Below are 24,939 nucleotides of genomic sequence, written 5' to 3'. Positions count from 1 at the left end.
CCGAATATTTTTTGCTTTGGCTTATTTTTTCAAAATAGTGCTCCGATAACATTATTGGCTGCATTTTTCATTGAGATTCTGGCTTTGGACAACCTGAACAAACTGCTCTATGACTCCTCTTATCGCCCCAGTTTTTTTTTTGCATTTCAAGACGCATGCAGACTTTTTTTTTTCTCCTCCGGACAGATCTAACGGATTTGCTTCCTCAGATCGAGATGTGCGCCCCCCCTCCAGGTGTCCGGGCTCGTGTTCAGTCTTCTCTCTGTCTCTATCTCCTTAGGCCATGTTTGCCAGCTACGTCCCTGAAATCATAGAGTTAATAGGAAACCGCAAGAAATATGGCGGGTCCTATAGCGCGGTAAACGGACGAAAGTAAGTACCCCGGCCGGCCCCGCCCCCCGGCTGGCCCCACCCCCACCCCCCCACGCCGCCCTCTGCATGCCCTCTCTCTCTCTCTCTTCTTCACGCATGTAGGCCATGTTCGCTCGCTACGTCCCAGAAATCGCCGCTCTCATCCTTAATCGGAGGAAGTATGGCGGGGGTTATAACTCCACCCGAGGCAGGAAGTAAGTCAGAAACGGACGAGGTGTGGTTGTGTCACTCCGCCCTTTTAAACAGGGGGGGTGGGGGGGGGGGGGGGTTGGTGCCGTAGTGACCGGAGACCTCGGCCCTGTAAGACATGCATGGCGTGCTGTTGCTGCTTGTGTGTCTCAGTGGATTGTGCTGTCTATACCGTCCCCACCACCCTAGTTTGTACTGTCCCCACCCCCTGGTCTGTACCACACCACCCCCCAGTCTGTACCCCTGCCCCCCCGTACCACACCCCCCCCCCGTGTCCCTGCTTCCGGTTCCCCGCTGAAGCTCTCATGGCTGCCCTCCTCTCTATGCAGTGTCAGATGTGTTTATTTATGTTCACATTGACTCCTGAAGGCCCATCGTAATGTCCGCCCTTCTCTGTAGAGCATGTCATTACTGCGTATATCTGTCACTCACAGGTAGCCATGAAAACTGTTCTAAACGCCCGCACAGAGCAGGTTTATATTTTACAGCCCAAAAAAAGCAAAAAGACATTCCAAAAATTCCATAATTGCCTGCTAAGTGTATGCTGGTCTGCTAAGTGTACGCTGGTCTGCTAAGTGTACGCTGGTCTGACTGATTCTGTGAGGCTTCTTTTCTCTCTTGCATGATCATTGTGGCCTTCGCAGTCAGCTGGACCAGCTTTTTCTGTCTGTATAATCTCTTGCCTGTTCTCTCTCTCTCTGTTGATGTCTGGTGGCTTTTTCATGGTCATGTATTTGCCCTGAGAAAAGCCACTGTGTTGTCCACCGCTGCTTGTCCGTGTCCCAGTCACAGAGCTGGCCTTCAGTCCGTGTCCCAGTCACGGAGCTGGCCTTCAGTCCGTGTCCCAGTCACGGAGCTGGTCTTCAGTCCGTGTCCCAGTCACGGAGCTGGTCTTCAGTCCGTGTCCCAGTCACGGAGCTGGTCTTCAGTCAGTGTCCCAATCACGGAGCTGGCCTTCAGTCAGTGTCCCAATCACGGAGCTGGCCTTCAGTCAGTGTCCCAATCACGGAGCTGGCCTTCAGTCCGTGTCCCAGTCACGGAGCTGGTCTTCAGTCAGTGTCCCAGTCACGGAGCTGGCCTTCAGTCCGTGTCCCAGTCACGGAGCTGGTCTTCAGTCAGTGTCCCAGTCACGGAGCTGGTCTTCAGTCCGTGTCCCAGTCACGGAGCTGGTCTGCAGTCCGTGTCCCAGTCACGGAGCTGGTCTGCAGTCCGTGTCCCAGTCACGGAGCTGGTCTGCAGTCCGTGTCCCAGTCACGGAGCTGGTCTTCAGTCCGTGTCCCAGTCACGGAGCTGGTCTTCAGTCCGTGTCCCAGTCACGGAGCTGGTCTTCAGTCCGTGTCCCAGTCACAGAGCTGCTCTTGACAGCAGTTGGCTTGCTCTTCCCCCCGGCCTGTGCCTTATTTGTCCACTTTGTGTTGCCGTAGTTGGCTTTGCTGGCTTTGCTTTCCCCGTAGCATTTATGAGGCTGTTGCGGACTCAGCCCGTGACCTGGCTGTACCTCGGCTTCTCGTCAGAGCAGAGATTTCCCTGAGATTTCCCCACTCACACGCGCCTCGTTTGGTTTTAATTTAAAAAGACAGTCTCTCTCCCAGACAGCTTGGGAGGAGGCGTTTGATCACGTAGAGTTTTCAGCAGGGCATGAAAATTGCACAACTCCCACCCCCCCAGTCCCCCCTCCCCCCAAATAAAAAGCCATTAGTGCCCTTTCGTTTGATGCTGTTTTCCCTGTCAGTGAAACAAGATTGATGAAATGTTATGCTTGGCATTGATTCTGAGTGTGGATTTACTGCGCGGTGTTGAGAGAGTGGCCTGTCAGAACCACTGAGTCTCTCTCTCTCTCTCTCTCTCTGCTCAGGCGTGCATATGGTTATAATTAGCGGTGAACAGCCCTACATTCACCAGTCAAGCTTAAATACCAGCAGCAAGCTTTGTATTAATATGTAAACATATACACAAGTGTGTGTGTGTCTGTGTGCATGCATATCATATATATATATATACACAGACACACATGCACAGAGAGAGAGAGACAAACTATTTTTCTCCATCAAGGTGGTCAAACCCGCAGAATGTCCCATCGTTTTCTTGAAAAGCCTTGCGTTATTAGAATCTGCAAATTATGTGCTCAAAAGATCAGCAAATTATGGGCTAGCATAGTGAGATCATTCCAATATGAAGGCAAAGGGAGTAGAGTGGTGATACGGTTGTGGTGTTGTAGCCGTTGCTGATGCTGGACTGCAGTGTTTTAGCTGCTTTTTTAGACTGTAGCGCATGCATGCTTCCGAACGCTTGCTCGCAGCCTCCCTGCTCTGCAGTCCTGTGTTGTGTGTCGTGTTGCTCGATGCTGTGATTGCTCATGTCGTTTAAGCATACTGTATTCTTCACAGTATGCTTTCTTTAGCGTTAAGTGTCCGAGCTGCAGAATGGGATATGCGCAGGACTTTCCGAGCTGCATTGTGGGATATGCGCAGGACTTTCCGAGCTGCATTATGGGATATGCGCAGGACTTTCCGAGCTGCATTATGGGATATGCGCAGGGCTTTTTCTGATGGCACTGAAGGGGGAATCACACCACACAACGTCAGCTTTTGGCAGGATTTGCATGTTGACAGAATTTGGCTAATTTCATATGATTTGGAAAAGGAAGCCAAATATAACTTCACAACCGAGAAGTGATGTAATTTTTTTTTTTTTTTAAACCTGCGCATAAGATAAATGCAATCAGGCTAATATGTGTCATTAAAGTTCTATGTGATTTTTGTTTTGAGGACGTGAGAAGACCTGTGTCTGTTTGGTTGGGGTGAGCCGACTTCAAAGTGCTACTGTTGCTAATATTTCTTCTTTTTTTGGCGAAGACTGGAATCTGTCCCGGGGCTTATGGAAATCTCTGAGAGAAGGGCCTGGATAGAGCACACTTTGTTCTTGTTTCAGTCTGAAACTTGATATAATCGTAGGATATAATCGTAGGATATATGCCACTTTTCAAGGTTATAACCCCCATCGTGTCAGTTTATACTTTTATGAAAGAAAAATTAACGGTTTGGATAGTCTGATATTTCCAAATTAAAACATTGGATCCTTCCAGGGGGAGGGAGAAAAATAAAAAAAAGATGTACTGGACATTTGAGACCAATAAGAGAGCACATTTATTTAAGCATTTATCTTAAATCAGAGCATGTTCTCAAATCAGATTATGGGTATATACTGTATGTACACATTTGTTTGGAAATGGTTTCTCTTGAAATTGTACAAAAACTACACACAAACGGGGATCATTTCCATTGGTCTGTCTTTTGCTCACATATTTTAGAACAGATCAAAGCTGTGCTTGCTGTATGTTTGATTTACATGTCACTCAGTACTTCAATCATGTTAATAATCACTGGTTTGAGAATGGGCAGTGGAACATTACACAGGCAGGGTTTGAGAATGGGCAGTGGAACATTACACAGACAGGGTTTGAGAATGGGCAGTGGAACATTACACAGGCAGGGTTTGAGAATGGGCAGGGGAACATTACACAGGCAGGGTTTGAGAATGGGCAGGGGAACATTACACAGGCAGGGTTTGAGAATGGGCAGTGGAACATTACACAGGCAGGGTTTGAGAATGGACAGTGGAACATTACACAGGCAGGGTTTGAGAATGGGCAGGGGAACATTACACAGGCAGGGTTTGAGAATGGGCAGGGGAACATTACACAGGCAGGGTTTGAGAATGGGCAGTGGAACATTACACAGGCAGGGTTTGAGAATGGGCAGTGGAACATTACACAGGCAGGGTTTGAGAATGGGCAGTGGAACATTACACAGGCAGGGTTTGAGAATGGGCAGTGGAACATTACACAGGCAGGGTTTGAGAATGGGCAGGGGAACATTACACAGGCAGGGTTTGAGAATGGGCAGTGGAACATTACACAGGCAGGGTTTGAGAATGGGCAGTGGAACATTGCACAGGCAGGGTTTGAGAATGGGCAGTGGAACATTACACAGGCAGGGTTTGAGAATGGGCAGTGGAACATTACACAGGCAGGGGTTGAGAATGGGCAGGGGAACATTACACAGACAGGGTTTGAGAATGGGCAGGGGAACATTACACAGGCATGGAAGTGGAATGACTAGGCAGCTGCTGACCCAAGTGCTTTTCGCGGATGAGCAGTGTGATGCTGTTCTGTTGTGACTTGTGCTTTCTTTAAGGGTAAGCTTATTTTTATTGTCTTGTTATGTTACTCTCTTAAGAATAGGCTTCTCTGTTTACAGGCACATTGTGGTCTGTGGTCATATAACGCTCGAAAGTGTATCCAACTTCCTGAAAGACTTCCTCCACAAGGACAGGGATGATGTCAATGTAGAAATTGTTTTTCTCCATAAGTAAGTAACACACACATTCACTGTGTACAAGTTCAAATGTTGGAAACAAAGTGGATTCCTTTTTTTAAGTAATAATAAAAAGAGGTGAACTGATTGTCTACATTACGTAACATATTAGTAGGCTAAGCCCCATTAATAAAGACTTATGCCAACTGGTATCTCACCATCCATATCCCAAGTCATTTCTTTAGATGCATGACATAGCATACACTACATGATCAAAAGTATCCGGACACCCCATTGTCTGGGGCTGTTTTTCATGGTTTTGGCTACGCCCCTTCGTTCCTTAGTCGATTCTGTGCTTCCCAAACAGTTTGGGGAAGGCCTTTTTCTGTTTCAACATGACAATCCTCCCAGGCACATGGCGAGGTCCATATAGAAATGGTTTTGTGGATAACCGTGTGGAAGAACTTGACAGACCTGCACATATGCTCCAACAACTAATATAAAGCCTTCCCTGAAGAGTGGAGCTTGTTACAGCAGCAAAGGGTGGACAAACAACATAACTACATATCAATTCCCAATATTTTGGATGAGATGTTGGGTGTCAGGTGTCCACATACTTTTGGCCATGTAGTGTGCCTTATGATAGTCAATGATGGTTGGCATACTTGTTTATTAATGATTATGAAATTCTTATGAATGTCTCATGTAGTTAATGTAGATTTTATAGTTATTGTAAAGCAGTATTCACTGAACTTAAGACTCTTTAATGTCCTCTGTTCTTATTAGCAATAGTTTTTATATCAGAGATCTAGAGTCCAAATCAGAAGCAGCCTGAAATTATAGTCTGTCTGAACTAATGTGCTTATAAGACCTGTAATAACTCCCTGTTTTTTCTGCTGCAGTATCTGTAGTAACTCTGTTTTTTCTGCTGCAGTATCTGTAGTAACTCTGTTCTTTCTGCTGCAGTATCTGTAGTAACCCTCTGTTCTTTCTGCTGCAGTATCTGTAGTAACTCTGTTCTTTCTGCTGCAGTATCTGTAGTAACTCTGTTCTTTCTGCTGCAGTATTTCCCCTAATCTTGAGCTGGAAGCCTTATTTAAGCGCCACTTCACTCAGGTGGAGTTTTACCAGGGATCTGTTCTCAATCCGCATGATCTGGCCAGAGTGAAGGTAACCAGCTTTATGTCCTCTTCATGCACCACATTAAACATTACACAGCTATTAAAGATACAGTTAAAGCTGTTTATGAAGAGTCTCACAAATGAGCCTCATAAGGCCTCATAAGGACATCTTAATAACCGCAACATAAATATTCAGATGTTTTATAACTGACAGTTCCATGACATGCTGGATCAAAATATCACGATCATTTCACTCATGATATACGTGCATATGACACATCTGCCAGCATCTGCTTCTGTGTGAACTAGAGTTATGTTCCCACTGATGAAACTCATTGTCAAATTATGTATTTTTTTGGAATCAACAATAATATTTTACCAAATCAATATCAATATTCCACTATCATGTCTGTTCCTGACCCAGCTGACCATGCATATGCTACAAATATTATTCCAAACAGTAACAGCATTTATATCTGAGTCAGTTTTGTGTATGTGGTGCTTGTTGTGCAGATACACAGTAATGCTGACTTTCTGTTGGATCCTCTGTGTAGATTGAGTCTGCTGATGCCTGTCTGATCCTGGCTAATAAATACTGTGCAGATCCTGATGCTGAAGACGCCTCCAATATCATGAGGTGAGAAGATGGCACTGCTCTTATTTAAAATGGCACTGAGCTTATGAGGCATTTATAGACACACTGAGCTTATGAGGCATTTATAGACACACTGGGCTTATGAGGCATTTATAACTACACTGAGCTTATGAAGCATTTATAACTACACTGAGCTTATGAGGCATTTATAGACACACTGGGCTTATGAAGTCAGAAAACAAACAAAAAAACTGCACTGCTGTTATGAAGCATGTATAACTACACTGCTGTTATGAAGCATGTATAACTACACTGAGTTTATCAAGCATTTATAACTACACTGAGTTTATGAAGCATGTATAACTACACTGAGTTTACGAGGCATTGAAAATGGCACTGCTCTTATGAAGCATTTCTAACTACACTGATTACGTAAGAGAGTGAGAACAAAAGTCCACTGTGTTTGTGGGGTGTTTTAACTACAGTGGTCTTAAGCTACAGGGGATTTTTCTCTGTGAAGCAGACTTAATCTGAAGACCATCTCTTGAGTAAAACCCACTGATGCCTGTCTCTGATTTCATAGGGTCATCTCCATCAAGAATTATCATCCAAAGATACGAATTATCACTCAGATGTTACAGTACCACAATAAGGTAGGAGGGGAAAGCCTCTTAATACTTCACTCTAGTGTAGTTATTAAAGGCAATGAGTGATTTATTCTTTGAAATGTAGTTTTAATATAATGTTTAAGATTATTGATACTGTTACATAATCTCAGAAGTAATTTCAGAGTAATCAAGTTTGTTTATTTGACATCCTCTAGTATCACACAGGTAAAAGCTTGTGACGTGCTTACAGTAAGTGTTAGCTGAGTCGGAAGCCTTATATAAAAATATTTCAAATGTTTTTTCCCCTCTGTGTTATTCATGTTAGTTGTACTACCAATAATGGTTATTCCCCAGACTTGAGACGCTGCAGTTTATGGACTTGTTTAGATTTGTTTATATTTTTCTTTGTCAAAATCTTTTTGGAAGTTGGGATAGGAATTTAGCATGTCTTTCTCTCCCCCCACCCCCCCAATACCCAAAGAGCTTGGAATGGGGGTTGTTGACAGTAGGCATAGGGAACGCTATTCCATTAGAGACAGGCGTAACCTGCTCTGCGCTGTGACGCTAGGCCCATCTGCTGAACATTCCGAGCTGGAACTGGAAGGAGGGGGACGATGCCATCTGCCTGGCCGAGCTGAAGGCTGGGTTCATCGCCCAGAGCTGCCTGGCCCAGGGTCTCTCCACCATGCTGGCCAACCTCTTCTCCATGAGGTCCTACATCAAGGTGAGTTCATCCTCAGTGCACAACCTCTTCTCCATGAGGTCCTACATCAAGGTGAGGTCATCCTCAGCGCACAACCTCTTCTCCATGAGGTCCTACATCAAGGTGAGGTCATCCTCAGTGCACACTGGGCCGTGGGGTCTGCCCAGCTCTGGTTCCTCACTTGGACGATTCCATCACTCATTAATCACCTGCCTTAACCTGTCAATGTTCAATCAAAAGCCTGTTTGGCGTGCTGTTCCTCAGTAAATCATCCTCTGGGCTCACAGTCCTGTTTTGGCCACATCCCTCATTCCATGGAAATGGTTCTGTCATTGTTAAGAAGTCATTTATATGCTCTATATTGGGTTTGCTTTTGTCTTTCATTGCTCTGATACAGCAGGTTGAACCATGTGTCCGAATATAAATCAGACCCCATCTGTAATGAAGATTATTTTGGTGTTGTAGTCATCTGAAGTAAAGTTGCCCGTGGAAATGCTTTTTCTTATCAGTATGAATGATGGTTCTGGAGAATTGTGTGCTTAATTGGTGCCAAAGTAAATGAATGTCCACACTGTAGTATACACACCAGGGGAGGCTTCTGAATTACAGAAGTTCGCAGTGTTATCATCTTTTCACCACGTTATTGCTTTCACAGCAAAATGCAACCAAGTAGGGACACAGCAGCTAGACAATAACACGCATGATTAGACAATGACATGAAACTCAATGCACCATCGCGGTTGTATGCCTTGGTTATATATCTTGGTTATGATATTTGGTTATTTTTCTTGGTTATTTCTCCTGCTTACATCTTTGTTATAGTACTTTGCTGAAGCTGCTGTTTATAAAGAAAAGGCTTGTGCTTTTCAACCCTGGAATTGAGGGCAACCAAAATATAATAATAAAGATGATAAAAGCAGTAGCCCTGAATGCTTTGGTTTTAAATGCACTGTTTATGAAGAGTTCAGATAAAGACTCAACCGTAAGGAAGTGGAGGATTTCAGCATTTTCTTAATCATTGATGGGCTTTGCCGTTAGTCTTAAACTTCAGATTATACAAACTATGGTGGTTATTTTATTTGAGTTCAGTATTATTATGCTGTAAAACCAGGAGTCAGCACAGTGGGTTGTGCAGGGAAGTTGAAAGGTTTATTTGGGCCCTATTAAATTTCCAAGCTAATGGTCAAAGGCAGCAATGCAAACTGTGCTACAAGTGTGAATATTTTTAACATCATATAAAATGACCTTTCTTTGTATGTAGCACCATGATGACTGAATCAAAATGCAGGCCCCATATATTGATGTATAATTACAGTCCAGTGAATGTCTGTGTTGGTCCTGTGAATTGCCAAGGTCAAAAACTCAAGGAAAAAAAACAAAGAAAGAAAAAATGAAAGTCAGATAAATCCAAAAGGGCATAAACCCGTCGGCATTTACTGTAAACCGCTGTTTAAAAATATTTCTGAAAGGTTTAGGCCCTGGTCAGCTTAACCCCCCTGGTCAGCTTAACCCAATTTAAAGTCTTTGGTTCATTACACACGAGTTTGCAGTGCTGTGAATCGTGCAGACTGAAAGCTCAATCTGTAATTTAAGACAAACAGAAAACCAAGATGTTTTATTTGACGTGTACCATTTTCGGTTTTTACGAGATAATGGGCACGTATTGAATCTTTTATTTAACTTTTGGCCACCAATCAGACAGATTGACTTGAGCCAAGATGAATTATAACATGCAATTAATATAGGGGAAATTTTGACCATGGGACAGGTTAAGGGGCACCCCTACATGCATTGATGCACGATTAAATATATCCTATAATTATGACTTCTCTTCCCAAAGTCTTGGCACTTCCTCGAATATGGAGATGGACAGACACCCGCAGTAGATGTTCTTACTTTTCAGAACTTTCATAATTGAGATACTATTTTGGATCCAGTAAAATGCTGTCTGTCATCGCAAGGCTCAATTTAGATGTGGCTATGATACTGCACTGTCAAAACTGTGACCAATGTGTCCTTCCATAGAGGGGTGATTAAAAATAATGGCCAGGTCAAATACACAGAAGTAGTACTTTTATTTTTAAATCGACCTAAAAACAGGATCATACACTTACGAAATATCAGAAGGAAGGATTAAACTCAAAGCTCTTGGAGTGAAGTTCTGGATTAAACTCAAAGCTCTCTGAGTTCTTGTAGTCATCGTAACGTGTTTGATTTCTTCCGACACACATCCTTATATACCTGGGCTATCTAATGACAAACATATGCAGTCCTAAAAAAATTATTATCTTAACACATACTGTATAATTTAATATGTTCAGGAAACTATTTCCATACCATGGGTTTTATGTCATTTTGGAATGCAATAATTGAATGTGATGTATTTGGCCATTTTTAGACTGTCTGTGCCCTAATTTACATAACGTGAAGCATTCACAGGTTTTACCAGCTGAAAGTGTGACCTGTTTCAGTTTGCATTTGTGCCTGAGTGATCATAAAGAGCTTGCTATTGAAGGTGTAGCTGCGTGAGCTACTTCTGGCTTCCTATCCTGAGTCTGTTTTTAGTAGGTAGTTTAAAGTTTGTTATCTGAGGTTTGACTGTATTAACTGTATCATCTAATGTATTATCAACTAAATGTTTTAGGCCATTATGCAATAGTAATACGTAGTGAAGTACTACACCATTTTGAGCGATAGTACTGCCATTTTACAGAATCAATCATGATATCTGCAGAACATTGGTGCTTTATTTCACAGTGTATGTACATGTTGATGCATCTATGTGTCTCCTGTGACTTATGAACTCGTTGGGAAGTATTGAGTTTTAAACCTTCTCTTTTCTAGATCGAAGAGGACACATGGCAGAAATATTATCTGGAAGGAGTAGCCAATGAAATGTACACAGAGTACCTGTCTAGTGCCTTCGTAGGCCTGTCGTTTCCTATGGTTTGTGAGTAAGTGCGCTGCCTTTATTCTCCATTTCATCCATGAGAATGACTGTGCTACAGTAGATCAGACTGTGTTTAATAGAGTTACTATGTTTGAAGTTGCCCCTCATTTCTAATACTATCACTATGATTACACCTACAATTAATATACCCAGTGAAGTTTTTTGAGGTCAGAAGCTGGTGAAACTCAGTCGAGGCGTTCAGGTTAGAACCCGGCTGCATTAGGTGAACAGTGAAAGCTTTCCAGGCAGCTGGGATGTAGCCTGGCTATAAAATCAGTGCTCCGGGTGTGAACTGAGCTAAAATGGGGTTAACCTAGTCTGTTTATGTCAGAACGTCTCTCAGCCTATATTCCCACCCCTCTAGACGTCTACATTGCGGCTTTTTCTCACTGTATCTCTACCATTTCAGTGCCTGTTTCTGTTCTCCTAGTACTGCAGCTGCTGGTTATGGCACTAGTACATTAGTTAGTACTGATAATGGCAGTCAAATAGACTGTCTGTCAAATCTGACATTTTAAAGAGAAGTCAGGGCATTGGGCATTGCAGAGCAATAATTAGCTCAGTGTTTGGTCTGACAACTGAACACAGTAAATTCAGCCTGTATTGTTTTATATACATTCCAGTCCTATTTGCATTATTACAACAATGACTCAAATGTAATATTTATTTCAGTGGTGAATTACGTGGTCTTAATAATGATAAAGTGCACGTTCTGAGTGTTGTTTTAATGTGAATTACAGTTTTTAACCATGTTTGTGCCTCAGATTGTGCTATGTGAAGCTGAAGCTTTTGTTGATAGCCATTGAGTACAAGTCAGAACAAAGAGAAAGCAGGTGAGAACTGCCCTGGTCTTCCTTTTTAAAACTGTTCTTAAATTTCTCTCACTACGGAGAAATATTGATGGTAAAACTGTTGAGCAATCAAATCATTTGATTTGTGATTTCTTTCCTATTTCACATTTCTCAAGAATTATATTGTCTACATCATTCTCTAATTCTATTTTCTGTTATTAAATAATATGATATGAATGATGCATATATTTTTTATTTTACCATTTTAGGAAATTTCTAAACTGTTTTCTTCTGTCATAAATTTAATCTTGAATGAATTACAGTAAATTGAAAGATTAGTTTAAATTCAAGACAACCGTTAAGGAACTGTTATCAGACTTAATGTGATTCCTTTCTAAAAACAATCCCAGTGAAAGACGTCCTGTGATCTGAATTTTAAAGTGTACGGCAGAGCTTGTTTTAACTTGCAGTCCACCTTAAAGCAGACGATAACGACCAGCCTATAATCGCACGGAAACCCTGAGCGGCCGCCAGCTAACGACTGGCTAGCGGTATTTCCCAAAGTTCACTGCAACCCTATTTGTGGGCAGTCTGCTCCCTGGGCTCTATTTAACGCACAGTCAGCGAAGACAGATTTTCAGATTTTTCCAATTTTCTGTAATTTATCAGCACAAACTTACACGGTGCTGTGGGTAGTATTTATCTCTGGGCTGAAGATGTGGCAAAGAGAAAGGTTCCACAGTCTCTTTAAAGGGACATTACACTTTGGTATAATACAGTGTTGTGGAGCTGAAGCCCATTGTGCGATGCATTGTGTTTGCATTGCGTGAATACAGCCGACAACCGTTCCTCCAGGTTTTCAGGTTCCCAATTCACTCCCGTTCATTTTCACGACCTCACCAAAGTTAATCGTTCAGGACGGGCACAGCTGAAGTCGCCAGTATTCACGCAATGCAAATACAATGGGGTAAGCTCCACCAAATTAATTGCGTTATACCAAAGTGAAATATCCCTTTAACAAGACTGTGGAACCTTTCTCTTTTATAACCCTTAGGAAAGTCGATTTTTTTCAACACGCCCGTTTCAAGGAGTTCTGGCCTCTCCTCACCCCAGTGATTTTGACCTGCTCTGCGTCGTCGTAGAAACAGAGTCCCAGGAGTTACGCTGTCCTCATTAATAGTGTTCCTGTGACATTTTGTTGACTACATATTGAACCATGATAACTATTGACATGAAGTACTGTGTCTCAGCAACCTTCAGCTGCTACACCCCCTCTCATTGCGCGCGTGCGGTCTCTCTGTGTAGAGCTCCTGTCGGAATGCAGCTGTTCTGTTGCCATGGTATCTGCGCAGGGTTCTGAGTGTGTGTCGCACAGATTGGGAGTGTCAGTCTCTGCCTGTATTCCTCCTGTGGTGTCGTCCCTGATTGGCTGATGTTGTGAGAGGACCTGGGTCCCGCTCATCATTCAGAGCTCCATTCTGTCACTGTGCTGTGGGATGTGTGTCAAGCACACTGACACCTCGTAGGGTTAATGCCGCTGTTTTGGGTTTTATTTATTTATTCATTTATTTACAGTTTATCATAAAGAATAACATTCTTTTTGCAATTCAGGCATTTTTCAATTCAGAATTTACAAACACTGTGCATGCTAAAATCATCCCATTTTCCATTTTATTAAATATATCTTGCATATGCATGATCTTTTAATAGTCATTAACAGACACATGCATATGTACAGTATATCCATAACCCAAACACCACATTTTATTTTCACTATTTATTTCACTATCTCTACCACCTTTTTTCTCTAGCTTTTTCCATTTTAACTCCTTCACTGCCAATTTGCTTCTGGAAATTATTTACTGACATTTTTTGTAGGGGAGGGTGGGGACTGCATATTTAAACATTTCATAATGTGTCACAAACTGAAGTGCCTTTTCCACTCCCTTAAATTAAATGGAGCAAAACTGAGCTGTAATTGTTGGGTGCAACTATTATACAGTTTCTTCTGTTTTACATTTTTCTTAAGTAAGAATGGACACCCATTACACCATAGTGAAAAGGTTTAAATGGTTGTGATTGGCGGAAGTAGTAATTTCCTTTGCTTCCTTGGTTTCCTGTAAAATGGCTGTTATTTTAATGATGTAATTTCCTGCTAGCTGCCTTATTGTCTTATTTGGGAGGGACAGTGGCCCCCTTATGCTGCTTCAGTGGGACAGGGTGTATTCCTGCCTCTTGCCCAATGCATGCAGACCTTTGCAACCCTGCCCAGGAATAAGCGGCTTAGATAATGGATGGATGCAGGGATATTATTTTTGTGGTTTTGTCAGTTAGTGCTTTTGGACGGCGAGGGTGCACAAAGTTGGCGGATCACTTCAATCAATCAATCAATCAATTTTTATTTGTATAGCGCTTTGTCACAAAGAGTAAGACACTTCAGGTCTGTTTATATCACATCACACAGCTTATCAGAGCAGAGACTACCCCCCCTTGACCATTATTTAGCTTGCTGATGTCACTGATGGTCACAAATATACTGCCTTGTGTGGCTTCTAAATTACAAATGTAACAGCAAAGTGACAGGACAAACGAGAGTGAAAATCCTGACCTCACTTCACGGGCCTGGCCTGAAATGAGGAACACTGGAGCACACTTTGCCCAGGGCAAGAACACTGGAGCACACTTTGCCCAGGGCAAGAACACTGGAGCACACTTTGCCCAGGGCAAGAACACTGGAGCACACTTTGCCCAGGGCGAAAGGCACTGTTTAATTAACAGGGTTGGACAACTTCAGTGGGGAAATTATTATTATTATTTTTTTAATTAATGCCATTGTTTGGTCAAAACTACCATAGGCACTTCTCTGACACTTATAAAATGTCTCCTCTTACTTTATGTTCATAATCTCATGCAAGTGTTTGATTTTGGATTTTTTTGTTTCTTGTTGTTCACAGAAGCCGAAAGCGGTATGCCTTCTTCATTGTCTTACCTACCGAGCTCAGATCCATCCTCACTGCTTTAGATCCTCCGGGCCTAAATGACAGGATAATCACCCCTGACCCCTCACCCCTGATCCCTCACCCCTGACCCCTCACCCCTGATCCCTCTCTCATTTATCTTTACAAATAGGCCTAATGCACTAACTTCTTTGCAGGCAGAGAGAGAGTAGTATATTTTTACTCTTGTCTTTGGTGCTTGCCGTTGGTACACCCAGGCTGATAGGCCTCTCCATGTTGACTTCCTGTTTGGTTTGTCACCCTCTGTCTGCCTTATTTACTTATTTATTTCTCTCTTGGTTTTTCTCCAGTGTCCGTCAGCTGTTAATGTGTGCATTTCTTTGTCCAGACTAATTTTTTGTTTCCTTCCTGGTGTTGCTGTTTGTCTTCTTTTCGCAATCAAAAAAAGTACTTCATGTTCTTATAGTTTCATTTCACATATCGAAGCCAAGAAAATTAAATAATCTTTAATATTTGTTTCTTTCTTTTGTTTTCTTGTAAACATGGAATCAGCAAGGATTGCTTATAATGGCAATTTTTATACATGTTCAGTGCCTCTGTTTTACTAATCCAGTACTCAAAATACAGAACTTCATCATCACTAAAATGGCAAACTTTTGTTCGCATATTTCCTTTCAGTATTTCATGCTTTTTACGTTACCTTCTCATGCTTCTCATGTTAAACATTTCTGCACTAAATGATGTTAAGCATGTGAACAACACATTTTTGGATACTTTTATATTATCCAAATTTGCTAAATAGTTAAATTTAACACAATACAATTTGTAAAAGTTTCATTTCTGCTCTCCATAACTTATTTTCATACCACGTGCGTGTGTGTTCACAACACACTCTCTCACTCTGTACCCTTAGTGCTTGTGTGTCTTTGAGTAGATGTTTCTTAAAGTGAGGTCACTTCCTGTCAGTTTGGTGTTTAATGATCCAACTGCAGAGAAGTTACTGCAACAGTTAGCATCTACGTAATCTGCTGTGGTTGCCACACGTTTATTTATTGTTTTCTCACACTTGGTAACAGCATGTTTGAATGTACAGTCGTTTGAAATGTGTGAAGTGTGCCTTGTTTCCCACAATTTGAGGTTCTGATAATGACTGGCTTTGCAACTAGTGTAAATTAGAATCCGTTTTCTGTTGTTAAAATTAGTAACATGATCAAGCACCACGTGTACATGCTGACTGTGTCTGGTCTGGTAATCTGTAAAGTGGTGGATATCTCAGATGTGGGGAGCAAGCGTTTGTCTCTGGTGTTTGTAGTGTTTTTGGGGATTTTCTCTCTTATTTTATGGCATGCCTGTTGTGTGACTCCCTTGGTGCTCGCAGGGCCATTCGCACTACTCCAAAGCTTTAAACTCTTAATGATAACCAAATGAAATCAATACGGGATTTAAGACACAGGCTTCTTTTAATATTTACATCACCAAAATATATTTTAAATTGATCATTGATTTCAGTTCTTCTATTTGGCTATCTTTTGCGGCTGAAATCTTTGCGGTGGATTGAATTGCCCTTGGGTCGTAGTTTGGTGGTGATGTTTGTGGATCTGTGTAGAGCCCAGCGGAAAGGCCCAGGAAGTGATCAGATAGTGGGAATGTCAGCCAGTTTATTTTGGCTATCGAGGTGTTTGCACGAGCCAATATGCAGTACAGTATTAGAAATGATTGTTGAGATGCTCACTAATGTAGTCATCTTGGCTGATGAGTTTTTTTTAATTTTTATATGAGCCTGTATAGGGATGCAAGCAGGGATTTCGGGCTCCATTAAAAGATCTCACATTTGCCCCTACCACCCCAGGAAAGCCCCAGTCAGGGCTCTTGGTGTGACCCCCCTCCCCACGTGTGTGCTTCAGCTCATGCCGCAGTACCAGGCCTCCTCCTCTGGGCTCTCTCAGTACAGACACAGACGTGGAAGATCGTCTGCTCAGTGTCTCAGTCTCTGTCGTTTACGATCATTGATGATTCCTATTAACAGGCAACCATTAATGAGAATGTGTGTGTTGTCCCGTCTCAGTCTAATTAATGGGGAATGATACATTTTTTCAGTATGCGCTCTTATTCCTTTTTGCAGGTAATGAATAATCTAATGATTTGGCTTGCAGAGGCTCCCTTTCAGTTTCCTTTGTGCCATAATGGGAGTTTCTTATAAGGATTCAGAGGACTAGTAATATAATGATAGTGATTATATTTTCTGCGATAGCTAACCACTGTTTCTAATGAAGGGAATGCTATAACTGTACCAAAATTGCGGTAAGCGTCCACATACAAATAAACAAATCACCTTATTTGTCTTAAAATGAACCCTTGTTCCTACATTTTGGACACGCGTCATGTTCTAAACATCTAAAGGTACTTTGTGAAGTCTAGCATTCCTCATCTGGCTTTTCAAAGGCTTTTTGACCGTTCTCAAATTTCACTAGTCATTATAAAATAGTCAAATAGTCATTAGTTGTCTGTTCATTCCTTGGCATTTTCATACTTAAAGTGTAAGTAGAGTATCAGCATTCTATAACTGTCTGATACAATTGTGTATTCAAGAGCAGTGACTGAAAGTACTTTGTCACAGCAATTTTAATTCTCTTTTCAGATAATTAAAATTTCCAGTCCTGCGCCTGTGTATTTTGTTTGTATGTGTCTAGCCTGCATACCAGTTTACACGTAACGGTTTTGTGGTGGTACTAACCGTTTCATACCAATAACACCTCACAGCCTTAATGTGCTACAGTATCTTAGTCATCAGTCTCCTTACAGCAAACAAAAGGACAAGAAATCTTTCACTAAATTTTTTTATCTCCGGATAAAGGTTTTATATATTTGTTTGTACCATTCCTCTTGATTAGCGTGTTTGGATGTTAGTGATTAATTGCCAAAGCTAATGAGTAATTTCTGTGTGTTACATCAGTATTCTTATCAACCCTGGGAACCACGTAAAGATGCAGGAAGGGACCTTAGGATTCTTCATCGCCAGCGATGCCAAAGAAGTGAAGAGGTAAATCTGCCTCCATCTCACATTTTATATCAAATAACCAACCACTGACATATTAATTTTTCTTTTTATTTGCTATATGGAACTTCTGAATATTGAGTATAAGAACTATCAGTACATTTTAGGTAATAACAGTACACTAATGCTGGCCATGATGTATGCATGTATTCTCTGTTTGTAGAGAATCCAGTAAAGATGATTAAGGTGTTGCAGATGAATCCAGGAGGGCTGTTGCAGTTTAAATGAACAGTTTATTCTGCTCCACACACAGTATACCTGGGAGAAATCACAAATGTGCCACATAACTAATGAATGCTTTATCAGCCGAACACCACAGTGGCCAAACGTTTGTGTCTCATTACATTTGTGGAAAGTGAGGACATTGTCGTTTTTTCCTGTCATGATTCTCCTTAGGGCATTTTTCTACTGCAAAGCGTGTCATGATGACATCACAGACCCCAAAAGGATCAAAAAGTGTGGCTGCAAGCGGTGTAAGTGTGCCTCCGTTCCCGTGCCGACGGTCGTCATGGCGACCTGTTTGTGATCGCTCCACTTCAGCAGCAGCCTGTGTGGAATATTTCAGCAGTTACAGTACATGTGAAACTTGCATTTAAACGTACATTAATAATTTGTCTAAAAATGTGAATGTTTATTTCTGGGGAATGTGTTTTATTTTGCCTTTTTCCAGTTTAAAATCTTCACAGATGTTAGTTGGCAGTGTTTGGTTCCATTGATCTGTAATATGCTTGACTGTGTGAGAGCATGCTAGGACATGTATGTCATCTAGCAGAGGTCATGCACATTTTTTATTTTATTTTTTCTTGTGGTTTCCTTTACAGGAATGCAATGACTAAATTTTGTAAATACACAGACTTTTGTAAAAATCAAAGGATACAGATTGAGCAGGAGCAAAAATATATATTTTTTCATAAGGATTGTAGTGAAGGGTTTGGAAATGGCCAGAATACTGATAAGGAATGACTTTAAAGGGATAGTTTACTTTTGTGTGCACTTTCTTGGTGCATGTTTTTTTATTGTTCTGACAGTTTGTCTGTGTGATGAAGGTTGTTTTAGGTATTTACAGAAGTTTCTAGCATCCTGCTGGCTTTGCAGTGGCTTGTATTGGGCATTTGGGGGTTTGCGGTTCAAAGCCAGAAAATACAAAGCAGACTCCGGTGCAGCTTGTACTGCAGCATTATGGCTCCAGAGATTGTTTGTGTGAATATTACCCGATTATTCTTCAGAAATTATGTTCAATCTTATTTTCAGCTGGAACTGCTTCCTGTGGTACATGCAACCTGAGACCACTGCCCTCAAGGAAAGAAGTACCGACACAATATAAAAACTGATATTTATGATTATAATTGTGAACAAATTGTTATAAAATTGATCTGTTCCTATGTAGGGCCTCAGGAAACATAACGTCCCTGTACAAGCTGCTTTCAAAACCCCAAATGCCCCTGTACCCACCACTGTAAATCATCAGAAACTTCTGGGAATTTCTAAAATGTCCTTCCTTGCACATCCCAACTGTACAGAGCAATCGAAAACATGCCAACAAAACTGAAATAATGTTTTTTTTTAAAAAAGAGCCAGAAAGTGAGCTGTCCCTTTAAGAGGCAGCCGCTCGCTGCCGATGCAGTGTCAGATGGATATAGAGCCGGCCTGACGTGATTGGCAGCGCTCCAGGACAGCACTGTCAGTTTGTGTGAATATGGCGGGAATGGGCGAAGCTCCGCCTCTCGGAGTAATTGGGTCACAGGTCAAGCACCCCGCTGGCCTGTCCCGTCTGCACCCCGCTGGCCTGTCCCGTCTGCACTGCCACCCACATCTCCACCAGGCACACTAGAGTCAGTTGGATTTGCTGGTTCAGTGCTAAAGTCGTTGCAGTGCATTTAGACATATTCCAGGCAGTGCAGGTGCATTAATTACTTATTGAGTCAGTTTCACAGACACAGATTGAGCCCAGTCCTGGACTAAATTCAGTTCTGAGTGGAGATTCACCATACAGAACTGAATTTAGTCCAGGACTAAGCTTAACCAGTGTCTGTGAGACCAGCCCACAGTATAGTCATTTTGATCATTTTTTGACGGGAGAAAGAGCTGCTGATGGAGGTGCTCTGGTTTTAACTGGATCATTATTACTCCTAAATAACAGCTAGAGGTAGAGTACAGGCTTAATATTTCTGACCTTGAGTTCAGATGTAGAACTGGTAAAATGGGGTGAGATTAGTAATCAGCAGTTCATGAAACAAAGATGAAAATTAGCACGTGAGATCAGTTTTTCAGCGTTTATGAAAAGACAGACATTTTTTCTTTTCTATAAGAGGTAGTAACACCAGAACTCCAGTGTGACATTGTGGTTACGTGACCTAAACAAACACTTGTCCAAACCGGTTAACCACAAAATGAATGATTTAAAAAAATGTATCAGTAAAGTTCAAGGACAATTACTTTAAGAGCTTTATGCAGACAATTTGCAGAACTACAGAATTTCAAGCATTGCTCATAAGAAACCTCTGGCATATGAATTTTTTGTGAAATATAAAATTCATATGCTGGAGGTTTCTTAATGCCACGTTATATTGGTTTTATTTATTTATTTTTTTTACTGTGAACTGTTTCTTAACCCCAAATTTATACTTTGATTTGAAGTAATGTTAATGTCATCGGTGATGTCTGCAAAGATGTGGATGGTCTTGCAAAGAGATGTCAGTTCCATTACTGCTCTGGAAAATCTGTTTCCTCCTTTTCTTATGACCGTTGACGTACTTTTGATGTTTTGATTTGTTTTGTTTTTGTCCTCGCTGCCTTGGAATTCTCCACTATGTTTTAACTTCTGACTGGTAGTGATATATTGTGAGTAAAAGCAGGTTCCCCTTTGACCAGAGTACAGTGCTCCACTGTCTTTCCTCCACAGATAGCTTCTGTAAATGTTGCATGTACCAGTGTACTGTAGCCTCTGCATCCTCACCCCTCATCTCTACCCTGTCTTCAGATCAGAAAGATTCAGGCTTAATTATGAGAACAGATTAAGTAACATTGTGTATGTTAGAAGGAACATTAGTCACATATAAGTCAGTTTCATTTTTAATTAGATTGCAGACACGCCCCCCAGCTGTGCTTCTTTCAAAGGGAAGCCTGAAAGTGATTATAGAAGCCCCCATTATACCCGCTGCCCCAGAGCACCATGGGAAGGATATCAGAGCAGAACGTGGCGACAGTGTTGAGATGCACAGCTCAGCTTCAGGAGCGTTCGTGTCGGATTCGACTGAACAGAGAAAACGCGACTCCAGCCACTTACATCCACCCGCCTGCCGTCTGAGCTCATTTCACCAGCTGCTGTCCTTTTGCAACGGAGAAAAAAAAACGTTCAGTGGGAAGTTCATCAGATCTTCAGCCGCTAATGCGCGGTGCCGTCGCCACACAGTCAGACAGTCTGTTCCCGTCCGCCTCGCGCCTCGCGCCTCTCCCCGCCCGGGTCACAGCGCCGAGCTTCTCTGTACGCGCGCGTCTCCCGCACTCCGCAAATTTAAATGACCCCGTCCCCGTTTCAGTTCCCGATCGTACCCGAGCCCGTTTCGCTCGCTGCCTGTAAGTCTGTTCCTGTAAGGCTTACCGTGTCACGGCTGAACGCGCGCCGCTGTGTGGAGACCTGCCACTAGATGTCCTCATAGCTCTTTTGCTGTTGTGTGAAATCCGAAATGCGCACTGATCTCCTCAGATACCTGCATGCAGGAATGCGACCAGCAGAACGTGTTATTTAATGTGTTAATGTAGCTACTCAGAGTGCGTTAACTTTAGAAATTTTCCTAACTACAGAAGGACTTTTACTTTTATTTGGGTCAGTTTTCGTTTTTATGTGGGTGATTTTGATTTGTAGACTTTTTTTTCTAGTTATTATGCAAGACTACATAGCATTTACATTAAGTGTTAACGTTAAGTCTGAAAACATGTCATTTATATATCAGCTAGACCGGTTCCAAGCTGGTCCAAAGATGTGTGTGTTGGGTGTTTGCGTAGGGTTTCTCTTAATAAGTGTAACTGTAAGTGTAAAACTATCACAAAATACGCAATCTGGATTTATCTAATTTTAGCATAGCTTTATTTAATGTAATGTTTATTTGTGGTGCCATTAATGACCTTTTGTACTGTAATTACAAATGGGGAAGAGTGACACAGTACAGTGTATTTAAATTATTTTGTGAAAGTGAAAGCAGATCATTCAGTATACAGTAGTATGGGCCTACTTTGTTATTTGCTCTTTGTTATGTGGGACATTTGGATTTACAAAAGCATAACTCTGTCAGGATCAACTGTCCTTAAGTATTTTACAATCGTCAAGGTCCAAGTTTTCTTTCCGCTTGAAACACGGCAGAATATTTCCCATTACTTTATTAGTACATTATGTGAATTGTGGCCTTTTTGAGGAAACAGAACGTCAGTTCGATTGCGTTTCATCCTGGTTTCCCTGCTTTGTATTTCTTTTGGGGGATCATTTTTGACATGTTGATTAGTTGTACTTTGCCGAAGTGGCGTGGTCTCATGTTTGGTCAGTCGATGTTTCTGCTGATGGCATTCCTGCTGGATAAGGTTACGCTTTACCCCGAGGGCTCAGTGCAGAGTTTGGTATGACATCATTTAAACCACGTCCAATCACTCGGTCTCGTGTTTCATATCCCTTTGTGTTTTTCGGACTAACATTGCGAACATGCTGCACTCCTAACGAATGTAGATTAATTACTGCAGTAGTCGGTGCAGCATGATCTCTTGCCGTTCATGTCTGATTGCTTACGCTGTCTGATCCCCAGAACAGTTTGATTTGTTTCTTTTGTCATGAAGAATCGATCTGCCTTTCTGCATGCCGATAGCCACCAGTCCCAGCTATTATGCATGGTTTTCTATAAACAACAGTCCCAGAGGTCTTTGTTTTGGAGCCATTTTTCTCGAAGCCCTTTCTCTCCAGAGCGGGGCACTTAAATTGTCCACTTAATTTGGGTTCATTTTTACAAATAGCATTTAGAAAAGCCCGCGGTCTCCCCAGATTGCATTTCTTAAAAGTGCCAGACTCCATTACAGCTGGCTTGCAAAGTGCCACCGGGCCTGGGACTGTTACCCCCCACCGCCCCCACCACCCCCCCACTGCCCCCACCCCCCCAAACCCCAAACCCCCCCCCCCGCCCCCACCAGCATGGCGGAAATCGGCAGCTGTGCTGTTTCACTGCAAGCCCCCCCCCCCCGCTCTGAGAGGCGCACTGACACCTGCTCGTCTACACCAGTAAACCCTCTACACCTGAGACTGCACACCTGAGACTATACCAGTACACCCCCTACACACCTGAGACTGCACACCTGAGACTATACCAGTACACCCCCTACACACCTGAGACTGCACACCTGACTCTATACCAGTACACGCCCTACACACCTGAGACTACACCAGTAAACCGTCTACACCTGAGACTATACCAGTACACCCCCTACACACCTGAGACTATACCAGTACACCCCCTACACACCTGAGACTATACCAGTACACCCCCTACACACCTGAGACTATACCAGTACACCCCCTACACACCTGAGACTATACCAGTACATCCCCTACACACCTGATACTATACCAGTACACCCCCTACACACCTGAGACTACACCAGTACACCCCCTACACACCTGAAACTGCACACCTGAGACTATACCAGTACACCCCCTACACACCTGAGACTGCACACCTGAGAATATACCAGTACACCCCCTACACACCTGATACTATACCAGTACACCCCCTACACACCTGAGACTACACCAGTACACCCCCTACACACCTGATACTACACCAGTACACCCCTACACACCTGAGACTACACCAGTACACTGTCTACACCTGAGACTATACCAGTACACAGTCTACACACCTGAGACTACACCAGTTAAGTGACTTATCTGGGACTTATTTATGAAAAACTAAGATTATAAATCATATTTGCTTTAATCTTGAAGTAATAATCTATATTTTGACGTGAAAGGTCATCAAGTCCACCTTGGTGGAAGTATTCGGTGAACAGCAGAAAAAGTACTGCCCTGTACGTCTAACTAAATATGTTCACAGGGTTTTTAAAATCACAGGACTTTTAATGTATTGGTTTAAATGAGAACATTGTAAAAGACTTTGTGTGGTACAGTATGATGTTTAAAAGACGCATGCTTCACACAATCACGCACACACACAGTTTTATCTACAGTCACTAGTCACACACACAAAGCCTTTCCTGCTTCTTCTCTCAGAGCTCTCCTCAAGAGCTTTTCGGTTCTGAGATGCAGAGGTTGCCCATCAGCAGTATATACAGTACATCATATACACAAGAGCCTGCATGGGAGCATCATGTACAGTATGTCAGTTAGGTGAGGCTTTGAAATGAGGGTAAAGCCGCTCTGGACTGTGAACCCCAGTACCGGAGCGTTGGAAGGTCTGTAGGGGGCTGCTCTGAAACAGCTGAGGGGTAGAGTAGGGTGGAAAGCACCATGTGCCACAGCCGCTGCATGACGGACACAGGTACGTGATCCAGGATGTCCTGGAATGTTCCGGAAAGAGGAATGGAATAAAACAGGGTTTGCTGCTGAAGACATCACTCATCCATCCCAGAATTCCCTCCCCGCCCACCCCAGCCATGTTTGACCGAGAATAACACGAGCGGCTTTGGAACACAGAGCTTGACCTTGGAGATCTCCTGCCGGCCCAAACCAAGTAATTGGCAGATAAAATTGGAAACCTTTTTTGATTGGGGGGGAAAAAAAGCAACAATAGTGTTATTGTTTTCTGAACAGTCTTGAGAATTCGATGACCCACAGTGAAGTTCCAGAGAAAGCCTAATTCCGATCGGAAGGTTGTGTGCACAGTAAACTCCTGATAAATGCAGCATAACTGCCATATAAGTCAAATAGTCCCTGTGTTGCACACACAACATTCATAAGGTGCCAGCTGTCCACTGCGCAGTGAAATTGAGTATGCAGCTGTATCAGGTTTGTGATCACAGGCAGTGGACAGCTGTCAGGTTGTGATTGACTTCATTAAGTCGATCACTTCAGTCACAATCTCTCTCTGTGCAAAATGTGTCGCAGAGGCGTGACTGAGGCAGCGAGTCTTCAGCCCGGGGCAGCCGCGGGTGTTTACCCCGCTGTGCTCTCCCACGTGCCTGTATCTCCCCCAGGGTGCGGTCTGTCAGCTCTCTGTGCCTAAAGCTCGGTCTCCGTCCTGTGAAGTAGCACTCCGACCTCCCTGGTTTGGATATTGCCTTGTCA

General features: G+C 42.6%; 1 protein-coding gene across 32 annotated transcripts in view; it reads left to right on the top strand.

Moving 5' to 3' along the window:
- kcnma1a (potassium large conductance calcium-activated channel, subfamily M, alpha member 1a) overlaps positions 1-24,939 on the top strand; it is a 168,189-nt gene that overhangs the window by 103,986 nt on the left and 39,264 nt on the right. For 10 of the 32 annotated variants that reach the window (XM_035400103.1, XM_035400124.1, XM_035400119.1 and 7 more), the window contains exons 9-20: positions 281-372; positions 4,821-4,931; positions 5,942-6,047; positions 6,553-6,635; positions 7,177-7,246; positions 7,770-7,925; positions 10,749-10,858; positions 11,619-11,687; positions 14,600-14,611; positions 17,556-17,642; positions 18,054-18,130; positions 20,490-20,498. In XM_035400103.1, coding sequence (XP_035255994.1) covers positions 281-372; positions 4,821-4,931; positions 5,942-6,047; positions 6,553-6,635; positions 7,177-7,246; positions 7,770-7,925; positions 10,749-10,858; positions 11,619-11,687; positions 14,600-14,611; positions 17,556-17,642; positions 18,054-18,130; positions 20,490-20,498 — 982 coding nt within the window. The remainder of the gene's footprint in view (positions 1-280; positions 373-4,820; positions 4,932-5,941; positions 6,048-6,552; positions 6,636-7,176; positions 7,247-7,769; positions 7,926-10,748; positions 10,859-11,618; positions 11,688-14,599; positions 14,612-17,555; positions 17,643-18,053; positions 18,131-20,489; positions 20,499-24,939) is intronic. The other 22 variants (XM_035400107.1, XM_035400104.1, XM_035400121.1 and 19 more) reach the window with 3 other exon arrangements.

Source organism: Anguilla anguilla, chromosome 18 (genome assembly GCF_013347855.1).
Source record: "Anguilla anguilla isolate fAngAng1 chromosome 18, fAngAng1.pri, whole genome shotgun sequence".
NCBI lineage: Eukaryota > Metazoa > Chordata > Actinopteri > Anguilliformes > Anguillidae > Anguilla > Anguilla anguilla.
The sequence above is the reverse complement of the archived record's forward strand: the minus strand, read 5'-3'. Positions and strand labels throughout refer to the sequence as shown.